At 51.9% G+C, this 10,592-nt stretch overlaps 1 protein-coding gene across 2 annotated transcripts in view; it reads right to left on the reverse strand.

Annotated features, from left to right (window-relative positions):
- The window catches only part of bcor (BCL6 corepressor), a 32,641-nt gene that overhangs the window by 5,947 nt on the left and 16,102 nt on the right, over positions 1-10,592 (reverse strand). For both annotated transcript variants that reach the window (XM_031870102.1, XM_031870101.1), the window contains 5 exons: positions 10,371-10,536; positions 9,016-9,345; positions 7,668-7,958; positions 5,964-6,277; positions 4,503-4,793 (listed from right to left, as the gene is read on the reverse strand). In XM_031870102.1, coding sequence (XP_031725962.1) covers positions 4,503-4,793; positions 5,964-6,277; positions 7,668-7,958; positions 9,016-9,345; positions 10,371-10,536 — 1,392 coding nt within the window. The remainder of the gene's footprint in view (positions 1-4,502; positions 4,794-5,963; positions 6,278-7,667; positions 7,959-9,015; positions 9,346-10,370; positions 10,537-10,592) is intronic.

Consider the following 10,592-nt stretch of genomic DNA (forward strand, 5'->3'; position numbering starts at 1 on the left):
GTGTGTGTGTGTGTGTGTGTGTGTGTGTGTGTGTGTGTGTGTGTGTGCGCGCGCGCGTGCGTGCGTGAGTGAGGGAATGAGAGCAAGTGTTGCAGAGACTGACGGGTAAAGGGTCGATATGCAGCCCAAGTGTGTGTGGTTTGTGTTTCTGCGTGTGTGTGTTCGTGCGTGTGGCTGTGGAGGAGGCGTAGCGCTAAACCTCCGAAGCCGTGTTTAATATCGCTGGGAGACAGCGAGGAGCTTAGCACGAGAGCCCCGGCTTCCCGCCACACACACACACACGCACACACACACACACACGCACACACACTCCTCCGCAGTAAAATGAGACCCCTCCTCCTCCTCCTCTTCCCATCTCACTCTTTCCCTCCGTCCTCTAATCTCCCTCTCTAGAATGCTTCCCTGCGCTCGCCTGCAATCAATGCATCACTCAGACATTTAACCCCTTGCAGCTCTGCCTTGTATGCTCCTAAAATACAACAGATGTGTGTGTGTGTGTGTGTGTGTGTGTGTTACATGTGCAGGTGATGCTTGAGTGGCTTTCCCTGTACGATGAAGAACCAAAAGTCTGAGCGGTGAAGGTAGTGCGTGCCCAGACAAGTGAAGCGTGTGGGTGTTTTGTATCGGAGTGAGCCAGCCTGCTGTTGAACCACTGCTGGGGTAACAGAGGAATGTGGCCCTCTGGGGATGTCAGATAGAGTTAATTAATCTCACACTGCTCTTAGCTAACTAAAGAACAATCACATGTTTTCATGTATCATACGCCTCCAGTCTCAGCCAATAACTTTCTCTGCGTATTAACGCTCATCAGCTACACGCAAACCAAATGCTAATTGCAGAGCTACTGTGCTTAGCGAGCTAACAGCTAACTGTCTACCAGGCAGCAACCTCCGGTTCTAAGAGTGAAGCTAATGAGGAAGTGTCTTAAACTTGCATTCTCTCTACTGACCAGCAAGGGGCGACTCCTCTGGTTGTATAGAAGTCTATGAGAAAATGACTTCTCTCTTGATTTATTACCTCAGTAAACATTGTAAACATGAGTTTATGGTCTCAATCTCTAGTTTCAAGTCTTCTTCAATACAGCATGATGTTCATTTAGTAAATTATGGTCCATTCAGAGTTAAATAGACCATGAAGCAGGGTATGATTTTGGGCGGGCTTACTGTGATTGGCAGGCCGATGCTGCTACCAGAGCCATATACAACGTCTCTACCTCACTCCTGCTCATTCCAAATGCATTAACTTCCGTTCAAAAAAAAAAAAAACAAGGCGACGGCCGTAATTCAAGATAGCGACGGTGAAATCTCCAAACTTGAGACTTCAAAACGTCAGTCCACAAACCAATGGGTGACGCCACGACAACTACGTCCACTTCTTATATACAGTCTATGCATGCTACCCACTACAGTAGCTAGCCTAATGCTAAAATGATGGCACCGGCTAGCCAAAAGTGCTGGCCAAGCTCGCTGCCGTGAAACCAGCTAGCTAACAACTAAGTAGTTAGCTCGGTCGCTAACTAGATACTAAGTTCAAATGGATAATTAAAGTGAATTTCTATATGTATGAATCCGAGTGACTTGGTTACAACAGATATGCTTGATTCTTCTATTTTCTGTTCCCTCAAAGGTTGGCACTGTCAGGACTGTTGGTCAAAAGAGCAAATTTGCGCATCAACGTTTAACTTGAAAAATCAGTGGGAAATTACTTCACAAGCAAGTCCACTAATTGCCATGGTTTTCAGTCCCAAAAACTTTGCGATCATAGATGCTGGTCCGACTGGGCACTTGAAACACAATCTAGTTTTTTTCTCCCTTTGCTCGGATCATACACGGATTTGAGGAGGAAAATCAGTCGTGATTCATGTGAGGAGAATAAATGACAGATTGCACCTTTATCTGAGCTTTCAATGGGCAGAGCCGAGAGGGGCCCCGGCACGAGGGGGAGAGGGATGAAGACATCCGCAGAATCTCTCCTCATTACCATTTCAAATGCTCAGAGAGCGAGGCAGACGCGGGAGACAGAGAGAGAGCGAGAGAGAGAGCGAGAGAGAATGAAAGGGGAGTGAGGGAGGGGAGGAAGAAAGAGAGAGTGGGCTTTCATGTGCAGAGGCACGGATCGCGAAACTAAACGAACATGAAATATGCACGGTGTCGGCGGGCTCTGGGAACAGCGCAGAATAGTGTGTGTTAAATTAAATGCGTGCGTGCATGAGGCGGTTCTGCATGTGCAGGTCTGTGGACGAAGAACGGACGCCTGTGCATGTGCTTACGATGTAACAACTGCCGTTTCAGTGAAATTGTGTGTGGCGAGCATGTGAGCCTCGTGTGTACGCATGTGTGCGATTCCGAATTTGCATGTGCGTGTCCGTGTCCGTGTCTGTGGGCGACAGCAGCGAGTGCGGAGAGCCGTCGCTGTGTGCAGCATATGGAGGAGAACACGTCAGGATGCCTGTGCTTATTGGGTCATAACGGGTGTTTCTGTGTGTGTGTGTGTGTGTGTGTGTGTGCGCGCGCGCGCTAGTAATCAGCATGTGAGCTGTGTGTGTGTGTGCGTGCCTCTGTCTCTCAGGCCCTCATATCTCTCTGCCTGTGTGTGATAAGCCCGGAGCTTGCGGCGCTAAAACACCAGCGTGAGACAAGCGCTCTGTGCGTCTACAGGCTTGTATGCAAGTGTGTGTGTGTGGGTGTGTGTGGGGCGGTATGCATAAATTGGCGTGTCTCTCTGCGCACGTCCTTGTGCGCGTGTGTGAGCCCCAGGGGTCTGCCCCAGGCTTATCACACACAGGCAGTGAGAGACGAGCTTCCTGAGAGGGGGAGAGAGAGAGAGGGAGAGAAAGAAAGGGAGGGAGGGATGTGTGGGGGGGGGTGTTGTTTGCGCAGCGGTCAGCGCCTTGTTTGTGTAGTCTCAGGTTTTCTCCTCCCTCCTCCCCTCTCCACACACGGAGCGCAAGAAGGGAAAAATGCGAAGGGGGTAGGAAAAAAAAAAATAAAGAGGGAGAGGGAGGGAGGGAAAAAAACGTTCGAGAGAGACGCATAAATCAGAGAGACGAGCCAGCTTCTCTCCAGCACGGCTGACTGAACCCTGCTGCTGCTGCGCTACACCCTGTGCTTGTGCGCGCGTCTGTGTGTGCGTTTGTGTGTGTGTGTATATGAGCGAGGGAGAAAAACAGCCGCCGCCACTGCTAACCACAGTCACCACGGCACATTAGAGGGCCATTAGAACGCGATTATACTCCCAGTGCTTACCTCTCATTCACACTCTTGCTCTCTCTCCCTCTCACTCACTCTGACTCACACACATTCGCACGTAATCACGGACACACACACACCTCATCACCATAAATGTGTACGACAAACACACACGACCATAAAGCAAGCGGTTAATGAGCGACAAAAAGATACCCACACCTATTTACAGTTCTGTGAAGATACCTCTGCTGGTGATAAAAAAAAATAAAAATTATCACTCACTCACACACTCTCACACACGCACACACCAAAGAGGAGTGAGCGACCGGGTGGACATGAGGCACAATCTGCAGCTCAAGTGGCATAAAAACCACTTGGATCAATAAATCAATTTGTAAAATCTGTCAACAAGGGGGGGGGGGGGCTTAGGCTCACAAACACCAGGGGATGAGGGGGAGCGAGGCGGTAGGCCATCCAACTTTAATTAAAAGCTTTCAGAGCAATGGGAGTAGAGAGATTCAGCAGAATATACGCCGGTCTCGTTCTTGTCGTGTATGTGCGGAGAATGAGAGGATCCGGTTTAGGAGCGAACGATCGGCAGCGCTACACAAAGAAAAAAAAAAAGAAAGAAAAAGAAAAAAAACCTCCCGATGCTAGAGAGAGGCAGCGAGCATCAGTCTCCGTATAATGATCCCACCGATCCCTCATGCTGTCTGCGCACGCACTTGTGTGTGTGTGTGTGTGTGTGTGTGAGTGAGAGTGTGTGTCACACTTCGCCTCACGGAAAATTAATGAGATGTGAGAGCGGAGCGAGGCAAGAGGAGGGGAGGCGAGGGAAATGTGCGTGTGTGTGCGCTAGGGGGGGAGGAGGAGGAGGGGTGCCAACGACAATCTGAGTCACAAAGAGAGGAAGAGAAAGAGAGCGCCGAGAGGAAAGAAGGGGGGGAGCGGAAACCTAAGAGAGAGAGAGAGAGAGAGAGAGGCGGGCAAGAGGAGCAAAAAAAAAAAAAAAGATGGAGTATGGCGAGAAGAAAGCGCGAGTAAGGGTGAGATAGAAGGAAATGATGCAAAAAACAAAAAGAGTGAGCTAGAAAGAGGAAGAATAGGACAGATGTAAGAGAAGAATGAGATGGAGAAAGACAATTTTGAGAAAAAAAAAAAAAGAGAAGATCCATGTCTGCCAGAGTCACAGACAGGAACAAAGTAGGGGGAGAAAATGAGCTCAATTTAAGAAGAAGAGAGAGCATGGATTTGTGTAAGTGTGAGGAGAGACAGAGATGAGGCGGGAGGACGACTTGGAGCGGAGCCCATTACCTCGTAGCCCAGCCGCGCCGCTCTCTGGAGCAGAGTCTCGCCGGCATTCTTGTTCACGATCAGCCGACGAGCCTCTGGCGGGATGGGACGCACCGAGGGGGACTCGACAGGGGGGGCCCTGTGCAGCCCCACCGCCGCCTCCTCCGGCTGGACGCCGCACGCCCTGCCGTTCACCTGGGGCAGCAGGGTCGGTGGACAGAGCGCAGCGGGCGAGCAGGGCTTGACTGGAGAGCAGGGGTAATGATTAGGGGAGGAGGCTCCCTTCCTCGGAGCGCCGCGCTGCTTGCTCAGCTGAGGGGAGAGAGGGAGGGAGAGAGAGAGAGTTACAGCCACTGCCACATAGCAGGCTGGACACATTCACACGCACACATGGACACACTCATGGGCACGTGGATGAGATTACACACAAGGAGATGCAGTTGTGTGCATGCACACTGACACTCGCATATGATAGTTGTTTTGGATAAAATAAAGTGGCAAATAAAAAAAACTGGTAAAAGTATATGACATTGCGTCAGTGGTCACTAGAAGGCCAAAATCCATCCAGAAAAAAAGAATAATATTTTTAATAAAGCTCAAAAAGCTATTTCTCCTCTTACATATATAGCTCTCTTTTAAATAACACCCACATAAAGCTACATATGGATGGGTTTTTCTTTCTTTCATTCAGTTTTACAACGTATGTATATTTATGTGTGATTATTGTGTATGGAAGCCACACTATATGCGTCACTGAAAGCGTTCACACCGACTGCTCACGCCCCAAACACTGCAGGTTGGCACGCCACTTTTCTTTGACCGCTGAAACAACAGAGCCCTCAGAGCGCAACACACGAGAGAGGGAGTTGCCTGTCTTTCTCTGTGTGTATGTGTGTGTGCGCGCGAAAAGTGCGTGCCCTCTCAGTGGAATTCCATGTCGAAGCAGCTGTCAGGCTGAGGAGAGCAGCGCGGGCGGAAAACAACTAGCCTCCTTTTTTTCCCTCTCAAATTTTCCCCATGCTCGTTTATTTCCCCCTCTCGTTTGAACTCGGGCGCTTCATACGCTCCGCCACGGCTGCCACATTCCTCGCTGTGTGTGCGTGTACGTGTGTGTGTGCGCTCGGCGCTGAGTGCGAAGTATAATTGCTCCGGGTTTTGTCGTTATGTCAGGAATGCTCACAAACACGCAGACACTCACGGCCTTCGGCAGGCACACTCGCGCACAAAAACGGCGTAGATGACACACGTTCAGACAATTAAGGCCCCCGAGACAAACGCACGTGCATGCAGGCGCTCCGCAGGGAGTCGATAAGGGCACGAGGAGGTCAAAGCTCCAGCAGCCCTCTAAACATTGTAAACATACTTCCTTCCTCCCTACCTCTCCCAGCTGCATAATCAGAGGCGCCGACTGGCATACTGAAACAGACCCCGCTGCTGCAAACATCCAGATGTACCGCGGCCAGGCACCCTATCAGCGCTCACCTTGTCATCTTCGGCTGCTCCCAGATCAGCCGCGCAACGCTGGCCCGGGCTGCTAGGTGTGGCCTCTTTCCTCCTCTCCCGCTCTCGCTCCCTCTGACTGGTGTGCTTGGTCTTGCACGGCCGCTTGCCCTTGGGTTTGTCCGTGTCACTATGGCGACGGGGCTTGACACAAGGGGGGCCTCCCTCGTGCAGCTCCGGGGCCGGAGAGGGGGGGCCCCTCCTGGGCTCCTTGAGGCCGCGGTCACCCAAGAAGGGGCCCGGCGGGTGCGCTCTGTCCTTCAGCTGGCCGAGGGGGAGGGGAGAAGTAGCTACTCCTGGAGCAAAGAGGGGAGGGGGGGGGGGAGAGGCAGAGTGAGAGGCTGATAGTGCGAGAGCTCAGTGGAAGGGGAGGATGGGAAGGTATTGCAAGGCCATCTCTCACCCTCTGTTGGTTTATTAATGAGCGCACAGAGCTGTCTGGGAGCGCAGCATGCCTGCTCGCTCAGAAAAAAAAAAAAAAAAAATTGCAAAAAAAATAATAAAAAATACACACATACACACACGGGCTCATATAAACACCCCCAACGTAACTTGTGCACACTCATTCACTGCAGCAAGGACACCGCTAAGAGTAATCTCCTTAAACAAATGTAGCACTGTCTAGTTCCAGCCTCTAATAATACATATTTACACGAAAAATAAACACCTGCCCTTGAAATCACAATGTCAAAATGCTGTTTAATAGCTTAACGGGATACGGATAACTGCAAAGCATTTCTAACTACTCGGGAACGTGGTCTAGGTCTGATCTGTGTAACAACAGGACCTTTAGAATAAACAGTCGATGAAATCAGTGGTCGGCTGTGAACCAGTGGAGAGGAAAGTTGAATTATACACCTGTAGTAATAGAAACCTTTTAGAATGAGAGATTCTTAACAGTGATGAATGCGTTCTATCCGATTAGTGGAGTCCTGAAAAAAAAAAAAAAGACCACAGCCCTGACAGACACACTGTGGAATAACCACAATCATTGTAAAAACACGGCTGTTGCCAGGGTGATGTTATCTAAAAAAGGTAAGAGCGAGGAAAAAAAAAGGAAAAGAAATCAGTGGCCAATCAAGGCCTGTGGTTTCTGCAGGAAACATAAAACCAAAATCTCCCCTGCTTTATTCACTTCCTTTAATCTCTCTCCTGCTCTTTTATTCTCTCTTCGTCTGTGCCTCCCTCTGTCTCATTTTGGGCACTTGAACAAGGGAAAGCCCTGGTTTTAATAAGTTAACATGCGCGCGCACACACACACACACATTCCCGCCCCCCCTTTCCCTGTAACTGGTCTTGAGGGGAAAAAAAGAGAGAGAATAATCATTGATCACACATTAGTCACACCTGCCCACGCATATCTCCACCAGCCACTTCCCTCATTCGCACTTTCATCATTCGCACGGAGCCCCATGAAGACAAGCGCAAAAAAAAAAGGGGGGGGGGGGGGGGGTCTTCGGGTCCCGTTTGTGATTCCCGAACCTTTCCTCTGAGTGAGGTAGAGGAAGTATCCTCTACCTCACTTCCTCTGCCCTCTCCCCAGAAGCCGCATGGGAAATCCCCCCCCCCCCAAACTCAGACCGCTCAACAAGAAAGTGAAACGTGAGCCAAAGATAGATTTCCGTTACCCTAGATGAACTCAGAGATGCAGCAGGGCGGTTTGTGCTGCTGACGGCTCATTCTTACCATTAAGTAGCTTCTCGCAGCCCCATTTCCTGTTGATCTCGGCTCTGTGCGCCGCGGCCCTGTCCTCCTGCTCACCGGGCCGGATCTTGCGCTCCCGCTGGTTCTGGACCGGGGCTGCCAATCGGGGCTGGGGCCACGCCCTCTCCTGTTTGATCAGGGGCCCGTCGGGAGAGGCCGCACCGGCAGCGGGCTTGCTGAGCCGCAGTCCCTTCAGCTCGATGCAGACCTTGAGCTTCCGAACCTCATCGTCGTCATCATCATCGTGGCCGGGGCTGGCCTGCTCGCGCTCATCTGCAGATAACAAACGCAGAATTTGCATTGTTTGCCATCCCTCATATAAAAGATTCTAGAAAAGATTAGATGGAAGAAAATTCTCCATTTACGAAAGGTCACGAAAAACCCAAACAGCAATGCATTGTGGGCGAGCTTTAACCCCGACAGTTTCTATTGCAGGTGTCTGAGTAGGTTTTCACTCCTTCAAAGATGCTACTCTCACCTTCTGCAGCGCATAAAAACTATTTTATGTACACACCCACGACCTGCAGACAACTGAGCCCAAAGAACAAAGGCCATTAATCACTACATTCATACGGCTTGTAAAACCCCCTCTAAGCCTGACGTTTACCACGAGTGCACAGAGGCAGCAAGCAGGAGGCGAGAACGACAGATTGCGGAGCAAAAAGGGGAAGAGAAGTCAAGAACCGGGCGGAGACACAAAGCAATAACGACTGGAGAAGCAGAGGGAGAGTTCTCCCCCTTGAAATTCACGGGGGACGGGTATTTGACTCGTCTGCCAGTGCCGGGGAGAGCGAGCGCGACACCGCATGCCAGAAAAAAGAAAAAAAAAGGAAACCCAAACAGATGAGGGAAAAAAAAGAAAAGAGATGAAAAGAGCAGCTTTGAAGAGGGTGGGTAAGCGCGGCGTAGGAACGGGAGAGCTGAGAGAGAGAGAGAGAGAGTGAGCGAGAGAGAGAGAATGGCTGTCCCTCTTCCTCGCTTCTCTCTCTCGCACTCCGCTCAAAGGCAGGATTAAACACTTCTCTGAGCTGGCTGCCACACAGAGCGAAAGATGGGACAGGGGGTGGCAAGGGGGAAAGAGCGTGGGGGGTGGGGGGCAGGTTGAAGGTGGAATTGATTGGGAAAGAGGAAGCGACAAAAGGAATAGAACTTTTTTTTTTTTAAAGGACGAGGGAAGAGACAGTGATCAGCATAATATAGGATGAAGGGGAAAGAGTGGGCAGAATTAGAGAGATGCACGGAAAGCAGAAATGAGAGGTGGTGGTGGAGGGAGACTTGAGGAAAATGGAAGTGGCATGTGGGTGATGATGCGTGCTCAAGATATTCTTACCCGTAGAAAGCTTGGCCCTTTTCTCCGGGTGGGACACCCTGTCTCCTTCCTCCCACTCCGTGTCCTCCTGTTCGGCCTCGAGGCGGAGCTGGCGTTTCCTGTTGGCTCCAAAGCCGGGGCTGGCCTTCTCCTCGGGGTATCCTCTTGCCGGCGTCAAAGTAGGGGGCAAACAATGACCTCCTTCTGGCTCCCTCTTCACCTTCATGGCCCCGTCACTGAGCTCTCCTTGGCCGGCCCCCTCACAAGCCCCGTGTCCTGGGGACATGGGCTCGCTCGGGCCCCCGCACCTCTGGAGGACCGGCACTCTGTTGGTGTACGCCGGCCGGACACCTGAGCGAAGCGGAGACAGTTGGGCATGGGAGGAAGAGGAGGGGAGTGGGCAGAGGCGAAAATAAGACGAGAGGATGAAAGGGAGACAGACGGACCACAAACCAGACAGACAGAGAGCAGGGAAACACGGGGAGAGGGAGGCGAGACAGGGTGTGGGATTGACAGAGGGAGAATGCCAGTTAAACAGCAGCCAGTTTTTATTCTGCTTTAAAGACAGGCAGTAAAACTTTCATGGGGTAAAGACTTTTTAATCTGATGTGAGCCGAGCCAACGGGCCGACGGTTCAGAGCCACCGCTCGCACTTCCAGCAAGGAAAGGCCAGGAAACATCCTGCCCACTCGCTGCACACGGCGACTCCCATCCCCCCCCCTCGTCCTCCCCCACGGCATGACCGCACCACGCCCTTCTCACACTGAGCGTGACTCCCCCCCCCTCCCCGATTCCCTCTCCGTCTCTCTCCGTGCCATAATTAGGCTCACACGTCAGCCGCGGCCTCGCTCCAACACACAGCTGGGCTCCCAGCCAACGCAACTCTCCCTTCTCCCCTTCCTCCCACCACCCCCCTCTCGCTCTCTTTCCGTCGCACTCTCCCATCCGCTTTCACCCACTGACTACTCCACCCCCCCCTCCCCCCTTCACTCTCTCTCTCTCTCTCACGCAATCTCTGCCCCTCTTTCCCTCCCTCTCGATCGTCTCTTCGCGCAGATAAGCACAAAAGACTTCTTGAAAATAAAACTCCCCCTCTCCGTCTCTCTTGCCGGCTCGTTCGCTCGTACTGCCTAGCTTGTGTAAGAGTGCGCGTATAAGTGTGTGTGTATGTGTGTGCGTGCGCGTGTGTGTTGAGTCCGTGTGTGTGGAAGCGCTTTTCTTTTTTTAGAGTGACCCGGTCTTGCCTCAGCGTTTGCTGCAAGTGCACGTGAGCGTGTACGCGCGCCTATTGTTTGTGTGTTCCTTTCTGAGCGTTCATTTGCAGAGTGGCTGTGTGTGTGTGTGCGCGCGCGCGCGTGTGGTGCTGGGTTACTCACCCTCCCTCTCTCCCTGCCTGGTGGTGTGTTGGCAGTGTTCCAGCACTCGCTCTCTATGCTGGCCGTCTGCCAGCTCCCGTCCTGCTGCCGCTGCCGAGGCAGACACGCACACACCGCCGCCCTCCTTCTCCTTCAGCTCCAGCTCCGAGAACCGCATCATTGCCCGCTGTGCGCGCACACACACACACACACACACACACACACACACACACACACACACAC

Source organism: Anarrhichthys ocellatus, unplaced genomic scaffold (assembly GCF_004355925.1).
Source record: "Anarrhichthys ocellatus isolate YVR2014 unplaced genomic scaffold, GSC_Weel_1.0 scaffold51, whole genome shotgun sequence".
Lineage (NCBI taxonomy): Eukaryota > Metazoa > Chordata > Actinopteri > Perciformes > Anarhichadidae > Anarrhichthys > Anarrhichthys ocellatus.